This window comes from Oreochromis aureus, unplaced genomic scaffold (genome assembly GCF_013358895.1).
Source record: "Oreochromis aureus strain Israel breed Guangdong unplaced genomic scaffold, ZZ_aureus HiC_scaffold_100, whole genome shotgun sequence".
Taxonomy (NCBI): Eukaryota; Metazoa; Chordata; class Actinopteri; order Cichliformes; family Cichlidae; genus Oreochromis; species Oreochromis aureus.
The window spans coordinates 23,331-42,251 of NW_024108717.1; the positions used below are offsets into that span (position 1 = coordinate 23,331).

Genomic DNA, 18,921 nt, shown 5'->3' on the forward strand with positions numbered 1-18,921 from the left:
TCTTTTTACCATTTAAGAAATATCGCTAAGCTGAGTCCCATTGTGTCACATTCCGAATTGGAAATGATTATTCATGCTTTTGTGTCATCTCGCTTAGACTATTGTAATTCCTTGTTTACTTGCTTAAGTAATGCCTCCCTGGAACGGCTGCAGGATGTTCAGAATGCTGCTGCTAGGCTTCTGACAAAGCATCACAAACACTCCCATGCCACTCCCCTCCTGATTCAACTGCATTGGCTACCTGTCAAGTTCAGGGTCCAATTTAAGATCATAATCATGACGTATAGGGCCCTGCACCGTGTAGCTCCAACTTACTTAAGTGATCTTCTTCTTTCTTATCACCCCAGCAGGTCCCTGAGGTCTTGTGACCAGGGGTTGCTGGTTGTCCAGCATACAAGGTTAAAAACAAAAGGTGACAGAGCGTTTGTATCAGTGGCTCCCAGACTCTGGAACTCGCTCCCTTTGAGTTTGAGATCTGTGGACTCAGTCATGTCTTTTAAAAAGCAGTTAAAAACCAGTCTGTTTAAACTCGCTTTTGGTTGATTTTGTTTTGTTTTGGATTTTAATGTCTGTTTTCTGCCTCTGTACTTTGTGATTTTTATCTTGAAAGGTGCTATATAAATAAAATTTTACTTTACTTACTTTTACTTACTTACTTAAACAGGCTAATATGTTTCCTGCTTCTGTTTGATTGGCTCTTGTTGCACAGGGGCGGGAAAACTGAGGACTCTTTCTAATTTGTGCCTCCTGATCTCCTCCGTCTTTCTGCCTGTTACCTGAAAATCAATCTCAGAGCTTCATGCTGAAGAATTTCTCATTTATAAATAGTTCTGAAGCACTGTTTGTATTCTAGTTGTATTTTAATGTTATTTAATTACCACAGTTTAAAATGAAGCTCTGAGACGCTGAGGTCTCGATCTGTTGAGACTGTTTCCTTGACTCCTCTCTCCTTGTGTCCTTTCTGAGCTCCTCAGTGGGCCTTAGACACACTGGAGGGGTTTGTGCAGTCTGATTCTCTGATAACAGACATCACAGTGTGATAAATGTCTCTGTTTTAAAGAGGGACATAAGTGAGAAGAAGCCTTTTACTGAGTTGAAGTAAACACACATCAGATTGTTCTCACTGATCGCTCTGATGATGAATAACATGATGACCTGAAGCAAAGCTCAGAGGGTTTGCTGTGTGTTCTTTGGTGCTGATTCAGCAGGATTGCTGTGAGAAGATGCAAAAATAAATCACTGTTAAACAGTCAACAGTCCAGTTTTTTATTTCTTTGGTTCTTTACATCAGTGGCTCAGTGCATCAGATTCACGGGGAGATTAAAATCAAACAAATAATAGAATTAAACCAAGGAACAAATGAGGGAAAAGTTCTGCACCAGGCAGTCGGGTAGTGGTTGATGTATCGTTCACTAAAAATGTGAACAGGTGAACACAGACAGTACATGAGTGAAGCTGCTCTATAAGTGATCAAATCAACACAAGTCGCACAACATTCCTCCTTCCTTGCACACTTTCCTCCAGAAATCTGAGCAGAAAAAAGACACCTGGACTGTTTCAGCATCTCTTGGAGGAGAGGTGAGAAACAAACAAATGAAATCTAAACCAGCTTTTTTACTCTGATACCTTCAGGATTTCATGGCTGACTTGACACATGCACAAACAGCAACGTTATTTTTTTTTATACAGATCACAGCATTCATAATCTTGCAAAACACTCAACCCAATTTTGTTTAAATTGTTGGTTTACACAAAAAAGAAAAAGTTTCACAAATAGGAAATGTAAAACACAGGTTTTTGTAACACTTCTGATCCAATTTTCCACTGAAGGACCTGCTGAAGGAAATAAATAAACAAATTTGAAAAATGGTATAAAGTCAGTGGTACTGAGATGGTCTATTTTGTAGAACAAATCATTTTCCAGTCACTGCTGCATTAACTTCAGTTTTCATAAAACAAAATTTGTCATTTGTAGCTGCACAAAATTCACCTTTACAGTCTAAAATCCCTGTTTGTCTAAATGTAGGAAACCTTACACAGTAAAGACAGTTGTAAAGAGGGAGTTATAAAAATGTCCATGACAGTCAACATGACTTTAAGTGTTTCACTTGGCATTGCCAAGGATGCATCACCATGACAACCAAGAAACAGAGCTTAAAGAGTGTAAACAATTTTATCCCAAACCATCATCTTTATCTAACTTAATAGATTTAATTCTTAAAGTGATGCATTTTTAATTCATAAGTGTGCAAGTCCTGTGAGCTGTTAAATGATTCCCTCCATCACCAACCCCACAGTGTCATGGTCCCTGTGCCTCACCAGCTGATCCTGTTTTAGGCAACATGTGTTTTGTTGTTTTTGTTTCTCTCTTTCTCTCCCTCTCTCTCTCTCACCTGCCGGGGCGGTGCTCATTATGGGCTCCCGCCCCTGGCCCACGCACCTGCTGCCTATCGGGGTGATCGCAAGGCTTATTTAAGACAGCAGCTGTGCCACTCGTCGCTGGATTGTTGAGCTATCAGCGTCAGTCATTCTGCTGTTCGTGAGTTGAACTCTGTGAAGTTTCTTTCGTCTGTTTGCCGTTAACTCCAGTTTCTGTGTGCAGACCTCCCTGGACCTTTCCCTGCCTGCCTGTTATCGTGTGGACGAGTGAGTGGATTTGTGTTGCCCCGTTGTGGAGAGAGAAGAGAGAGCCGTTGGAGAGTGTCTGATTCCCGTCCTCCCCTTCACATGCCCCGGACCGCTGGACCCCCCTCCCCTCCCTCCAGCACGTTGTAAATAGTCTCACCTGGTGTCGTGTGTACTAATAAACTGTCTACTCTGCTAGGATTCCCGGTCTGCGCCTGAGTCCATTAACTAAACCGTGACAGAACAATCCAGCCAGCATGGACTCAGCGGGTCGGGACCCAGCCGCTCAGGACCCTGTCGCTCAAGCACTCATCGCTCAGGGAGCTGCTCTGGCCCGACATGAGCAAATGCTCGAGCGGCTCCATAACGAAATGGCGGCGCTCACGCAGGCGGTCGCTCGCTTAACTCCTCTGGAAAGTAATCCCCAGCCGGCAGTTCCTGCCCCCCAGGAGCCCCCGCCTGCCGCTGTCGCAGCCGTTGCGAGCGCACCTTCGGCACCTCAGCCACCCTCAGATGGACCCCTGCCCACTCCAGAACCTTTTACGGGTGAGTGGGACAAGTGTGCTGGTTTTCTGGCTCAATGTACTCTTGTTTTTCGTGAGCAGCGGCGCTTCCATAATAACGACGGGGCCAAAATAACCTTTTTTGTCCAACTGCTGCGGGACCGGGCCTTAAAGTGGGCTCAGGTCGTGCTTAGCTCGGACCCCGGGATTTCCTATGCTGACTTTCTGTCAAAATTCCATACTGTGTTCAATAAGGGCTCGGGCGCCGAGGCTGCCGCGCTTCGTCTGCTAAACTTCAAGCAAGGTAAGCGGAGCATGTCTGACTATTCTATTGATTTTTGGATTCTGGCTGAGGAGACAGGCTGGGGACAGGAGGCCTTAAGGAGTGCACTGCTTAACAATGTTCGTGAAGAGGTGAAAGATGAGCTTATCATGCGAGATCTCCCTGACTCTCTTACCGAATTAATGGCTCTTTGCATTAAGGTGGATGATCGACTGAGAGCTCGTCGTCTGCCGCGACACTACAGTTCCCAGGAGGCCGCGGGGCAGTTGAGGGCTGGCTCCTCATCGGAGCTCAGCTCTTCCCGGCAAGCAGAGAGCGCAGACGGAGGAGAGCAACCCATGCAGATAGGAGGCTCACATCTTTCAGCCGCGGAACGCCAGCGCCGCATCACTGCCGGTGAGTGCCTCTATTGCGGTCACAAGGGACATGTGGTTGCCTCCTGCCCCTCTCGAGCAAAAGGTCGCGCCCACCAGTGACGGTAGGAGTGCTGGTGGGCGGTCTCAGCCAAGACAAATCTCCTCCACGGTTAATGCTATCTGCCAAGCTCTCAGTGAACACCAGATGTCACACTCTCACGGTTTTGATAGATTCAGGGGCGGAACAGAATTTTATTGACTCTGAGTTAGCTCACCGCCTTCAGCTAGAGCAGGAACCTCTTCCTCACCCTCTGCATGTCACTGCCTTATCCGGCCAGCGCCTACCTGACATTACTCACGTCACCGAGCCCGTCATTCTCACTCTGTCTGGCAACCACTCCGAGGAAATTTGTTTTTTTGTGTTCAAAGCCACTCGGACACCGCTCGTTCTCGGGCACCCTTGGCTTCGTCAACACAACCCGAGCATTAATTGGCTTAAGGGATGCGTTACGGGGTGGGGGGAGGAGTGCCATATGACCTGCCTTAAGTCTGCCTCACCGCCTCACACGCCGGCCTCCTCTGCAGAGTCACCCACGTCCTCCGAGTTGTCCAAGGTACCCCCTGTTTACCATGATCTCTTGAAGTGTTTCGCAAGGATAGGGCCCAGTCGTTGCCTCCACACCGACCTTACGATTGCGCTATCCACCTGCTCCCTGGTGCGCCATTGCCTACAAGCCGTCTCTACAGCATCTCGCTACCAGAGCGGGAAGCTATGGAGTCATAAATTACTGAGTCCCTCGCCGCCGGCTTAATCCGCACGTCCTCATCGCCCGTAGCAGCAGGGTTTTTCTTCGTCGAGAAAAAAGACAAGTCTCTCCGCCCGTGCATAGACTACCGTGGATTAAACAACATAACCATCAAGAACAAATATCCACTCCCGCTTCTTACCTCAGCTTTTGAGCTGCTCCAGGGGGCAACCGTTTTCAGCAAATTAGACTTGAGGAATGCGTATCACTTGGTTCGCATCCGAGAGGGCGATGAGTGGAAAACCGCTTTCAATACTCACCTTGGCCACTTTGAATACTTGGTTATGCCGTTCGGCCTCACTAATGCTCCTGCAGTTTTTCAAGCACTCGTCAATGATGTTCTGAGGGATTTCATCAACAGGTTCGTCTTCGTCTACCTCGACGACATCCTGATCTTCTCCAAATCTCTATCTGAGCATGAAACCCACGTCAGACAGGTCCTGCAACGCCTGCTGGAGAATCGGTTGTTTGTTAAAGGTGAGAAATGTGAATTCCACGTGTCCACAGTTGCCTTCTTAGGTTACATCATCGAGCGGGGAGACCTACGCCCAGACCCAGCTAAGGTAAAAGCGGTAGTGGATTGGCCTGAACCCCCCAACCGACGGCAGCTGCAGCGGTTCCTCGGCTTCGCTAACTTCTATAGGAGATTCATCCGGGACTATAGCAAGGTAGCGCTGCCTTTAACACAATTAACCTCTCCCAAGGTTCCTTTCCAGTGGAACAACGCTGCCCAATCAGCCTTCCAGGAGCTGAAGAAACGATTCGCCTCGGCACCCATCCTGGTCCAGCCCGATCTAACACAGCAGTTCGTGGTGGAGGTGGACGCATCCGACACGGGAGTAGGAGCGGTCCTCTCACAACAGAGGGATGGTAAACTTCACCCATGTGCCTTTTTCTCCCGTCGTCTCACCCCCGCAGAACGCAACTACGACGTGGGTGATCGGGAACTGCTTGCCATCAAGCTCGCCTTGGAAGAGTGGAGGCACTGGCTGGAGGGCACTGCTCAACCATTTGTCGTCTGGACAGACCATAGGAATCTTGCATATCTGCAATCAGCAAAGAGACTTAATGCCAGACAGGCAAGGTGGGCTCTGTTTTTTACACGATTTCACTTTTCAATCACTTACAGGCCGGGATCTCGCAACGTCAAGCCGGACGCCCTGTCCCGACAGTTCTCCACCTCGGAAGGCCTGGCGGACCCTGCACCCATCCTCCCGGCAACCTGTGTGGTGGGGGCCATCTCCTGGGAGATCGAGTCTACCGTTCGCGAGGCTCAGAGAACGGAGCCGGATCCAGGAGGCGGACCGGCGGGGCGCCTATTCGTTCCCCAAACCGTCAGGCCTCAGGTATTACAGTGGGCACACACAGCCCGTTTCTCCTGTCACCCAGGAATACATCGCACAATTACTTTTCTGCAGCGCTACTTTTGGTGGCCCACCCTGAGCCGGGACACCAGAGAATTTGTCTCCGCTTGTACAGTCTGCGCTCGAAACAAGGCTTCAAACCAGCCACCCTCAGGTTCTCTTCATCCCTTACCCACGCCCACCAGACCGTGGTCACATATTTCTCTGGATTTTGTGACCGGCCTCCCACCATCTGCAGGTAATACAGTCATACTCACAATCGTCGACCGTTTCTCCAAGGCAGCTCACTTTGTTGCTCTGCCCAAGCTACCTACAGCATTGGAGACCGCACGTCCACTCACCAATCACGTCTTTCGCCTGCACGGCATTCCGGATGACATCGTGTCTGACCGGGGACCCCAATTCACATCCCGAGTGTGGAAAGAGTTCTGCGCCTCATTTGGGTCTAAGGTCAGCCTGTCCTCTGGATATCATCCGCAGAGCAACGGCCAGTCTGAACGGGCGAACCAAGAGTTGGAGGCGGCCCTGCGCTGTGTCGCCTCTTCCAATCAGGCAGTCTGGAGCGAGGAACTGCCGTGGATCGAATACGCCCACAACAGCATGACCACCTCCGCCACGGGCCGGTCACCTTTCGAAGCTTCTCTGGGATTCCAGCCACCTCTTTTCCCCTCCATCGAAGGCGAACACTCTGTGCCATCAGTCCAGGCACATCTGCGTAGGTGTCGTCGGGTATGGAAGGCCACCCGGGCTGCGTTATTGCGCACCAAGGACCGCAATAAACGCTTTGCCGACCGCCATCGGTCCTCTACCCCGCCTATGCTGTCGGACAAAAGGTATGGCTTTCCACACGCTTCGTTCCTGTCAGGGTGGAATCCAAGAAGCTCACTCCCACCTTTATCGGCCCGTTCGAGATCTCTGCTTTGGTTAACCCTGTGTCCGTAAAGCTCAAACTGCCTCGCAACATGAAAATACACAACGTCTTCCATGTGTCTCAGATTAAACCCCTCCAATCCAGTCCCCTGTGCCCGCCTTCCAGGCCCCCTCCTCCCCCCCGGCTCGTGGATGGTCTGCCGGCCTTCTCTATCACCCGGATCATGGATTCTCGGCGCCGGGGGCGTGGCTGCCAGTACCTGGTGGATTGGGAGGGCTATGGCTTGGAGGAGCGGTCCTGGATCCCTCGGGCAGCCGTCCTGGACAAGCGCCTGCTGCGGGAGTTCCATCGCCTGCATCCGGGTAAGCCTGGTGGGTCGCCGGGAGGCTCCCGTTGAGGGGGGGGTACTGTCATGGTCCCTGTGCCTCACCAGCTGATCCTGTTTTAGGCAACATGTGTTTTGTTGTTTTTGTTTCTCTCTTTCTCTCTCACCTGCCGGGGCGGTGCTCATTATGGGCTCCCGCCCCTGGCCCACGCACCTGCTGCCTATCGGGGTGATCGCAAGGCTCATTTAAGACAGCAGCGCTGTGCCACTCGTCGCTGGATTGTTGAGCTATCAGCGTCAGTCATTCTGCTGTTCGTGAGTTGAACTCTGTGAAGTTTCTTTCGTCTGTTTGCCGTTAACTCCAGTTTCTGTGTGCAGACCTCCCCTGGACCTTTCCCCTGCCTGCCTGTTATCGTGTGGACGAGTGAGTGGATTTGTGTTGCCCTGTTGTGGAGAGAGAAGAGAGAGCCGTCGGAGTGTGTCTGATTCCCGTCCTTCCCTTCACATGCCCTGGACCCCTGGACCCCCCTCCCCTCCCTCCAGCACGTTGTAAATAGTCTCACCCGGTGTTGTGTGTACAAATAAACCGTCAACTCTGCTAGGATTCCCGGTCTGCGCCTGAGTCCATTAACTAAACCCTGACACACAGATGTCCAAATTTAAAATTTTTCACTCTTTAAAAGCTTTAATATAAAGTTTATGTCCTGGGACCTGAATTTGTAGATATGAACCTGAGGTATGTTCATATGTACGAGTTCATATCCACAAACACATCAGTCAGTTCTGCACCATTAGTACCTGTTTCCCTGCTTCAAACAGTCTGAAACCCTCCCAGTGTCTTTAGACTTTAACAGGATCTCTGAGAAGCAGAAATCACATATTCAGCACCGTTCCTTTTCTTCTTTTAGAGATCAAATCATTGGGTACAAGAATAAACACACCAAAACTGACAGACTCACTACCAGTCCCACAAACCCTCCAAGTCCTCCTGGAGGACCTGCAGGTGAGAAGAAGGTGTCAGCTGGTGGTGAGTAAAGAACAGAAGAGAATCCAGGATTTCAGTCAGTTTTTTTTTTTCAGTCACAGAAACAAATCCCCTTTAGAAAAACCCTGAAAACCAAATTTTGGGCTCTTTTCATGATAAACACGTCCTCAGATCAGTTTTTTTTTTTTACTGTGCTCAGTGACAATGATGGGAAATTGGTGCAAAACCAGGAGACTGAGAGCTCATTTTGAAAAGCTCTGAGACATTTCAAACATGGTGCATTTCAACAGGAGGCTCGTATGAATCCTGTTTCTGCTTCTTATGTTTTCTGTAGATCAAAAAACCAGCAACAGTGGCAACAATGAGGACAGTAGCAACTGACAGACCAACTATTAGTCCAACAGATCCACTCTTCTCTCCTCCATCCTTCTTCCCTCCATCCTCCTTCTCTCCTCCATCCTTCTTTCCTCCATCCTCCTTCCCTCCATCCTCTGTGTGTCCTCCTGTCTGACCTGTAGGTGAGAAACAGGTGTGAGGTGTCAGCTGTCAGGTAGGTGATGAGTGAAGAACAGAACAGAATCCATTTCCTCTTCAAACTGCTGTCAGACATTATCTACTGCACTCTGATCACATCACTCAGACCAGCTGCTTTCTACAAAGTCTCATCAACAACATCTTTAGAAACAAACATCAACAACCAGGAAGCAGCTTCACCTCTGATCACACACACACTCAGCTCTACTCACTCACCTGGAGGATCAACAACCAGGTTGGTGCTGTTAATCAGAATCATAGGTCCTCCCTCTTCCTGGACAACACGACACTCGTATGTTCCAGTGTCATTAATCGTCACATCCTTCAGAATCAGAGACACGTCTCCATCCTTCATCTGTCTGTCCTGCAGACCCACCCGGTTCTTAAAAGATGGATGCTGGTCATCTGGAACAAATTTACCGCCCCGGTGCACAAAAACATATTCATCTCCCAGGTCAGCTCTGCTCCACTGTACAATTATGAAGTTGTTGTTTGCAGCTCGACATGTCAGAGTGACGTCCTGTCCAGACTCAGCTGTGATGTTTTTCTGGTCTGAAAGGAAAAACACAGAGCAGAGAGGTTAAAGGGATCCAAGTATAACTGTTCATTTCTAAAGCAGCCAATCAGAAGACACTGGAGTTATGCACACTGGTCAAACTATCACACAAGTATTAAATGTTATTTAATATCATAGTTTTACATCTAGTTCCTATTTTTAATATGTCCGTTAATAAACTGAACAACAGAGGCTAGTCTAGGTTGACAGTGTTTTCCAATCATGGCAGATGGTAAATTACTGATGTTTACATAAAACAGTTCAATTAAAAATAACAAATACTTTTTTCAATATAACTTCATACAACTTCTTAAAGGCACAGAAACAAATGAATTTAATACACTCCATTTACACAACAATGCTGACATCAGCAAGTTTTAGTATAACTCATGAAGTTCTCAGACGCCGCCACTGTTAAGGTTCAAAAATTGGAGAAAAGAGTACGGAGGTTCTCAACATCAAATGATGACACTGATCCAGAAGGTATGATCAAAGCGAAGATTTATTGTTTACACGCGTGGAGCTCAACGCTGGGCAAGGTCAGCGATTGAACTGAACTTAAAATAATTAGACGAAGGTTTTATAGGGGTTGGACAACAAAGCCCCCTCTTTTGCAAAAACAGACAAAGTACAGCTTACGTCAACCCAAACCACAAAATGTTCCGTTAACTTTTTCTAACATAGTTTAAAGAACATTACGTCTCATCTCCATCCCGGTGTCGCACCATGTACGCCTTCTTATCTCCCAGAACATCAGGTGCACTTCCTCTAAGCATCTGACGGTACGCCGGCACAATTCTGCACTTGCAGCAAAAACACATCTTAACTTTTTACCTACTACAGTGAATCTACTATGGTGTGTATGTGTGTGCGTGAGTGTGTGTGTGTGTGTGTATGCTATGTATGTGTCATGACCTCTCCTGCACCCTGGCTCACCTCACACCTCTCGCCCTAGCCAGACATAAGGCCTGCGCTCATACACAGCTGAACTATGTGTGGCTTCTAGACTAAATGTCACACTCAAATGATGATACTCAAACCATGAAGGAAACTTACTTAAAATAAACATAAATGAAACTTAAAACTTACTTCAAAGGATATAATGTGATAAATGATACAAACTTAAATCTTAGCTCTAAAGAATATAAGTAATAAAAGATAAAAATAACTCCAGGCGTATGTCATGTAAGCAGGTGTGTTGCAATTCCTTTCAAAGCTCCTGTCCTCCTCACCGTGTATTGGCAGATCATAACGCCCGCCAAGAGTTTCTGACCTTCACTTGACCAGGAGCCACAGCTCTTTAATATGCTCAAATGCAATCATGTATAAAAGGTTAAAATCATTCTCATAACACAGGTTTTCCTTCTCAGATCTGCCAATCTGTTTGCTCGTCTCTACTACAGTTTAATCATTGAAAATCACAGTAATCAGCATACTATGTGGACGTTACAGATTACATAATGGCAAAAGCATTCTGTCTGACCCCTCACCACCTTTGGGGGTCGGGTGTCGGAGTGAAACGAACTGGAGTACAGGGGGGTCATCAATGACTTCGTCAGCTGGTGTGAACAGAACCATGTTTGCAAGAGAAGGAGCTGGTGATTGACTTCAGCAAGAAGCCACCCGCTATTACACCAGTGAACATCCAGGGTTTGGACACTGAAACGGTGGAGGAGTACAAATACCTGGGTGTTCACCTCAATAACAAACTGGACTGGTCCATGAAAACAAATGCACTTTAAAAAAGGGTCTAAGTCGTCTCCACCTGCTACAGTGGCTGAGATCCTTCAGAGTGAACAGGACACTCCTAAGAACGTTTTACGACACTGTGGTGGCGTCTGCTATCTTTTATAATGTGGGTTGCTGGAGTGGTGGAATGGCAGAGAGGGACAGGGGGAAACTCAACAAACTGGTCAGGAGGGCCAGCTCTGTGCTGGACTGTCCACTGAAGACCATCGAGCAGGTTGGGGAGGAGAGGATGTTGTCTAAGCTAACATCCATCATGGACAACACCTCCCACCCCCTGCATGAGACTGTACGAGCTCTGAGCAGCTCGTTCAGCAGTGGACTTTTACACCCACAGTGTAGGAAGGAGCAGCTGTCAGACTCTATGATGCAGCTTAACATGGTTATGTTACTCATCACCTGTTTAATTAACGGATCACATGTTTTTAATTGCTTGTTAACAGCTTGTTTGTACAGTGTATATTTCACCAGGAGCATTCATACACCACCCACACTTGTGTACAAATCTACCTACATTTTTATCTGTGTATATGAATTTCAGTTGCTTATGTATATGGGACTGCTCTACGAATATAAATGTCTCATTTGTGGGACAATAAAGGTTTATTTTGTTCTATGTCCAACAGGGGGCGTTGTGTTGCTCTCTTGTTTTCTATATATTTTTACTGCATATAATGACTGACTCACTTTTCCTATCCTGTGCTAAACTGTGCAATAAAGGAATAGCTGAAGCTCCTTAAGATTAGGAGAACAGAACAGCCACAGACATAGTTTCTGTTCTCTCCACAGGAAGCATCATAACTGTTTGATTTGTAATCATTTTTATTCTCTGATCAGCAAATGAATGAATGAATAAACATCAGTAACCTCCTGGCGGGTTATGTAGGTAAAGTATGTCAAGTGAAAACTATTAAAAGCAGCAGAAAACACCTGAAAAAACATGTCACCAAGTAAGAATATGGGCAGAAATCTGTGCCATCAGAAACTGAATTTGAATAAGTTAAATTTGAATTTGAATTGCTCAGATTGAATCTGAATTGTAACTTGAATAAATGCTTTTGAAAACTGAATTTGAATTAGTCTAATTTGAAATTGAATTTATCGTTTGAAAATGATCATCACTAAATTGAAATTGAATTTTATATATTGAAAATGAATTCATTTGCTTTGAAACTGCATTTTATCCTTTAAAAATTCAGCTCTCGAATAATTTCAGTTTCATTCTCACCATTCAGTTTCAGTTCTACAATTCAATTTCAGTTCCAAAATTCAGTTTTTTGGAACTTACATCCGGTTCCGGTTCAAGAGTAAACGAGCGCAGATTAATAGAACTACGTTTTACTAGCGGACCGAAAGTGTTACTGTCGGGAATCTACAGCGTCTTGAGCTGAACCTGCAGTCCAGCCCTGCAGGTTAACACTGGCAGTGTCACCATACCAGCTGACTGTATTTCATCATCAGCCAGTGTTGTTCTTTATACATCAATATTACCAAAGTTTATCATAAGGCAGCATAGAAAGTATTTACTTGCTTTCAGGTTTTATTCAGATGTTAGTCTTTTCATTTGTTTCCCCACTTTTTTCCTGTTTCAAAATCAAACACCAGTTTGTGAGAAGATTATCTTCTTTTTTTTATAGGCAGATAAAGTTTTGCATTGGCTAATTTGCCAATTGTATGTTAAAAATGTTCGTATTTTAATATTCAAAAATGTTTTTGCCCAAAACATATGTGCACTATATGTCAGTAAAAATACTATGCAAATATTGCTGTCCTTGAATGCTGAGTAAACACTGACAAAGCACTGATTGTATCTCTTGTACTTCATCAACGCAGTATCTAAAAACTTTGCACCGTAGTGGTTAAAACCTCATTCTAATAAGAGTCAAAAGCGCATTTGGTTATTAGGTTTACAGGGTTATTGAATTATGATTAACGGTCGGTAGAATTTTTTTAACATTATCTGCCAATTACATCTGCCACCCTTCTCCAAATCTGTGCCCCTACCTGGCTCCCCCAACAAAAATTTTCTAGACACGCCACTGACAACTTTATCTTTTATTCTGAGTTAGAATTAAAGAAGTTTTACTGCCAGATGTTGTCAGAATTTTTTAGTTTCCTTAGTTATTTGTAAGTCAGCACAAAACTAAGAAAAAGCCTGATTTGTAAGCCTGTCTTTAAACAACGTTGAAGGAAGCACACATCAGGTTGTGCTCATTGAATGTTTTGATTATGAATAATGTGGCCACCACCTAACACAAAGCTCCACTGTTGGCTGTTTGCTCTTTGGCAGCCGTTCAGCAGGTTTTCCATGAGAAGACACATGCAGCGTCTGAGTGGTGGAGGTTTAATTTCCGTTAAACAGTCGAGAGCCCACTCTGACATTCCTGTGGTTCTTCACAGCAGGGGATTATTGCAACATATTTAATGAACAGAGTGAAGACTTATTATAAGCATAAATAAAGAGAACCAAAGAAAAACAACTAGGTGCCCAACTTGAAAATAATGATAAAAAAAACTAGATCTAGAAGTTTTTTTTTATCATGATGAGAGTCTGTGCCGGTCACTGCTTCTGTTAGAAACCTCTGATATCTGTCACACTGCACCATGTCATGAATTTATTTAGAAGTGGCCCAAGAAATGAAGCGTGTCAAGAACTTCGGTGCATGTGTAGCAACACATTGTGTGATTGTTGCTTTGCTGCAGTGCCTCTAATTATAAAATCCAGCTGTAGTTGGGCAAAGCAGTTTGATGCATTTGTGTCATTAACATATTTCATTGGCACTTGTTTGAAATGATGCTTTGGGCACATTTCAAACAATGTGCCCAAAGCACCTCGACCCCCCTGTTTGCGTTTCAGCAGAGAGAAGTCTGTTAAAGGAGAAATTTCAAAGAAATTGCAAACAAAAGAGGTTTAAAGAGATGTCTGAAGATGTCCTTAAAATGATTCTAGGTCAGTTTAAGCTAGACTAAAGAATAAAATAAAAGAGTGGCATATGCTAATGTGCTACAGCTGTTTACAGAAATGAGTTCTACAGACATGCAGGCTGAACTTGGTTAATTCTGCTTCAGGTAAGAAACTTTTTGAATCTCTGATGTTGCATCAGTGACCGGGAAACTGCTTTATATATAAAATGTTTTATTTCCACTTCATCACTGGTTCAGTGCAGCTGTATGACTGTAAACACACACAGATTATGATTAAATAAATAATATATAATATAGAGAGGAGAGCAGGGATTTGTTTGGCAGCCAGCTGGATGTCACTGGTCACACTGGTCAGACTGGTTACACTGTGGTGTAGTATGCATCTTTGTTTGTCTTTTTTCAGCCAGCTGAAGTGTCAAACTGTGTCAACTGGACCTGGTGTGTAACATAGCAACCCAGCTGTATAGTATGCTAGCTGCTCAGCTTCAGTAAGGAGTAAATGACCGCTGGCTCTGGTGGAAGATCTGAACACAAACACACAGATTGGAGAAAATTTAGATGTCAGGAGGCAAACTGTTTCTATTTTCACCTCTCCTCTCTGTCCTGTAATAATTCCAATCTTATTGATCTGATCTGTTTACCCTTTACCTTCATGTGACCACATTTTTGGAGCTAGTATCAAACCTGAGCAGCTGTACCTCTGTGCCTGCTGTTTGTCCTGATGGTGATTTCTCCATAACTGACGTCATCTGTTGATGAATAAAATGCAGGTGGATCACTCTCTACCAAAACAAAACAAAGTCATGCCACTCACATGAAACTCATCATTTAGGATGAGATAAAAATGGAGTTTTCATGAATTAGCGCTGCAAACATGAGGACTTTGCAGCTTGTAAAAACAAAACGCTGCTAAGCCGTGAAACCAAATAATCCAAGCAATATCAATTAAAAGGCTTTGCAGTATTCCAATCTTATTGATCTGATCTGTTTACCCTTTACCTTGACCACATTTGTACCCTGATCATGAGTACGGCCTCATCACAGACCTGAACTATTCTGTGTTCAAATGCTGCACAGAAAACCAAATGTTTCTGAGTGCAGTGGACAAACTTTGGCTACGTCCACACTAGCCCGGATAGATTTGAAAACGGCATTTTAATCTGAAAATGCTCTGCGTCCACACTAGCGTTTTCAGTCGTTTTCACAGAGTCGTGCGTCCACACTGAAACGGATGAAAACGCTTACGTTCCAGTCCTGCGCATGCGCAAAAGCGAGTGAGAATTAAAGAATTTGAAGAAAAGCTATCCGGAGCATGTACAGACTGATATTCATCTTTTTTTTTTAGGGCAGTCAAAATTGAGAGCAATCAAAACAACCGCTGTATAATGCACTCTGCTATCTTTGTTTATTTGGTCACATGACTGCATCACATGACTAAAATACGTCATCGTTTTAGAAAGTCTGCCTTTTCGTGTGTCTGCGACGGGACAGCTTCGTTTTGAAATGTATACGTTTTCGAGAGCGTTTTCAAATTGCTGTGTTTTTCCTTGAGGAAAGTGCCGTCTCAGTGTGGACGGGAGGTCAAAACAGAGAGAAAACGATGCGTTTTCAAACAAAAAAGTATTAGTGTGGACGTAGCCTTTAGGTGTTAGCAGGACTGTGTGCTGTCTTTGATAAAACATGTTTTAATTTAAATTCTTGATTATCTCACCTGGTTTTAATGTACACACTTGTCTGTAAATAGTTAATGTATTATTTCTGGCTAGTTATGACATTATTTCCTAGTTTTTGTTGGTTTTCTTATATTTTTATTTTGGCTAATCTGGAAAAGCTATTTTCAAGGCACTACCCCCAATAAGCTAGCACTCTGACTGTTCTACTTTATCAGTAACATAAATTTGTTGCATCATGAAGAGTATGTATGTATATATCTATATTAATATGAGTTTAGATTTGAGTGGGGTTTTTCAGTTTTTCACTACCAATAGTTCTTCATTAAAATTTTCAAACCAAAACTTTTGGATTTATTGGAATCAAAGTGCTAACTAGCTTTTTAAGCTCTCCACCATTGAGCTAAATATCAAGTTATTAGCAGCTGGATAGCATAGTTGTAAGACTGCACACCCTTGGAGCGGCCTCGAGTTTGATTCGCCCCTGGCAGTGGTATCCAGTAAGTGTCCTCGCTCGACCCCCATGCTAAAAAAAAAAACCCCAAGCCCCTGAGATGGCGCAGCCTCAGCTGCATGTCCGCTTGGACACAAGCATTTCACTACATATTGTACTCTGTATGATTGTGTATCTCTGAAATAAAGGTTGTTTGCTTGTTTTGTTGCACAAGCTTTCAGTTCCCACAGATGCTAAAGAACGACAGCATGAGCTGAGGGTTTGCACCAATGATAACTTTGAACTGTGACTCATGCAAAGCTACACTAATAGAATCTAAGAATGGTACTTTAGAGCTGGATGTAACCAGAACAGGAGAAATAAAAGCATTTCAGGAAAAAGATCTCACTAGAAAGCTGCGGTTGGAGCCTTGTGAAGCTTTTGAGGCCTCGTCTTGACTGTACAGAAAAAAGATTTGAAGCTTCCAAACCTTAAAGACAGGCCAGTGATATGTGATAGGATTGTCAGCGCCAGTTATGGCATCCAAATTGTTGTTGTTGATTCAAATTTCAATAAAAAAGCAACAGATTTTTCATTCTGAGAATCGCTGTCCACATATGAAAGTGTTACAGCATTTTGTCCATTTGCCGATAAAATGTTTAAACGTGTTTTCATGTTAATCCATCACTTTTATATCTGTCATATCTGTCTAAACCTGCCTTAGACAGATATGACAGCTTTGTTCTGTGGAGTGAGACGACAGTTATTTCAATATCAGTGTTTTGGAGCTGTGACCAATGTTCCCTCTAAGCTGCGCGCGTGCGCAATTGCGCACTGCTGACACGGTCTCTGCGCACAGAAAATCTGCATTGCGCACAAAAAAAAAAAATCTAACCTGAATTGAAATTAAAATGAAAACTTTAACAATTTTGTTTTGCAGTGTTAGTCAGTAAGTGACTGGCTGCTCCTGTATGGGATTAGAACGATGCCACCTTATCCCATAGTCCAGCCAATGATGCGATTCACATTCGTATATACGCAGCTAATCAACGTGGTTGACAGGCTATGACAGCGTCCTTATGTGCCGACACCGGTGTTTTAACGAGCAAAGCGGCGTGGCTGATGTGGAGTGAAGCCACGTTAATGACAGACGGAACAGTTGACGGAAAAAGTGTGGACTTTATACCAGTTTTTAAATTGTGTTGATGGGCCACGTAAAAGCAGAGTTATGATAAAAATATATGCAATGTTTGGTTTTCTTCCTGAATACTACCGTTGTTTATATTTACTGCGGGAAGAAACGGTAAAAACGGCGTTTTATAAGGAAAAGGCTCGAAAGCCTGTGAGCAAAAACACCCCACCACCTCCCCTTTCCTATTCGTCCAAAAAAGTACCGTGTCGACCAATCAAAAAATGATATGGCAACGTGGCATCTAGTTGTTTAGAAACGGGGGGAAGTTTTAGGAGTGACGGCGGTGTTTTGAGACGTGAGAGATTTGCGACGTTTAGCGCAAATGTTGTGTAGTTAGTGTGTAGTTAGTGTGTAGTGTAGTCAATAGTTTTGTTGTGTGTGTCAGAACAATGAGGCGACTGCTGAATGTTACAGGTGTTACAGGAGTGATACATCTCCTGTTGTCAGGCCTGCAGGTATCAGGCGGTTGTTCTCCTTTATCTCATAGTGGACAGAAATTATTTTTTGGAGTGGCACAAATAATTTGTGTGGCATCAGATTTGATACAGAACAGCTGATTGTTCTGTAAATAGTTTGAAATGTTTATTTAAAAATGCATTGGCTGCATTAAAAAAAATTAGCTGCAAAAAACTTTGTTGTTTGCTAAACTGAGTTACTTTTTTGAAGGAGTAACTATATAATTAATTGCCCAGCATTGGCCATTATATACTATATTTTGCAGACAGAGAGTTACAGGACTCTCTCCCAGACCACAGACTCATACTCATAATACAAGTCAGAGCTTTATAAAAAAAAAAAAGAAAGAAAGTTGTGTTTTCGAAATCGGAGTTCAAGTTATTTTTACTTCCAATAGTCTTAACATACTACACAGGTCAATGACTAGATTTCTTTTACATTTTCATTGTAAGTGGGCTAAAGTAGTTAATTAAAGGTAGTCTAACATAAATGTAAATGCTGTAATTTGATTTGATTTTAATAAACCATGTAACTTGGATGGATTCGATGCTGGCGTGACCACAGTGCACACGTCTGATGTCGCTCACAGTGGTCCAAGGGATCGCTCAGGGAGTTTGTGCGTTCGCTCAGACACAGGAAAAATTAGAGGGAACATTGGCTGTGACTGACTGTTTGTGAAAAGTTCTCATGCAGTTTAGTGGAAGCCATTTACAGTAGTAATGATCAATAGGACATCCTGGGATTTCTCTCATTAAGAGAACATGAAGCTGGTTTCATCATCACAATTCTCAACACTATGAGGCAGCGAGGACACACCGAGCTTTTCATGTCTCCTTATAACTAATGAACCAACACCACACTTCCATTGTTTCACTGAGACGTATGAAACGTCATTGGTCACATGATCGAGTGAAACAGGCTTCAGTCTCAGTATCAAATGTTCATCCTGTTCTCTGGTTCCTGCTGTTTCTGGCCTTATTAACTCCAGAGTGAAGTTTGTGCTTCAACTGTGTTTAAGTTTAAGTGTTTAAGTGTTTGATTTATTTATTGTTCAATATTCTGACTTCCTGTGGGCCTCTCTGCCTTCAAATGAATCTAGCAGTAAACTCTATGTACCTTTACTCCTCTTTGACCCGTATCGGTCGTCTGCTGCTGTTCTTCTCACTGATGAGTAGATGGCTGCTGCTGCTGGAGGATCTCTCTCTTTAAAACCAAATGAAAAGATTTCACTTATAACAGAACTGATACTGCTGCAATTCCAACATTTGGAACAATAAGATTTATAAATCAG

The 18,921-nt window shown here is 44.2% G+C and overlaps 1 protein-coding gene across 1 annotated transcript; it reads left to right on the forward strand.

Annotated features, from left to right (window-relative positions):
• The first annotated feature begins 2,500 nt into the window (after nucleotides 1-2,500).
• On the forward strand, nucleotides 2,501-6,903 carry LOC120436733. The gene is made up of 5 exons (XM_039607588.1): nucleotides 2,501-2,520; nucleotides 2,603-3,807; nucleotides 5,703-5,919; nucleotides 6,123-6,770; nucleotides 6,882-6,903. The coding sequence occupies exons 2-5, from the start codon at nucleotides 2,883-2,885 to the stop codon at nucleotides 6,901-6,903; spliced, it is 1,812 nt and encodes a 603-aa protein (XP_039463522.1). The 5' UTR covers nucleotides 2,501-2,520; nucleotides 2,603-2,882.
• The last annotated feature ends 12,018 nt before the right edge of the window (nucleotides 6,904-18,921 follow it).

Excerpts from the sequence above, each read along its gene's own strand:
- LOC120436733 (XM_039607588.1), top strand. The coding sequence starts at position 2,883 with ATGGACTCAGCGGGTCGGGACCCAGCCGCTCAGGACCCTGTCGCTCAA. Across the intron at positions 3,808-5,702 it reads CCAGCGCCGCATCACTGCCG|GCCGGGATCTCGCAACGTCA; the intron begins GTGAGTGCCTCT and ends AATCACTTACAG. Across the intron at positions 6,771-6,881 it reads CCTATGCTGTCGGACAAAAG|CTCAAACTGCCTCGCAACAT; the intron begins GTATGGCTTTCC and ends GTGTCCGTAAAG.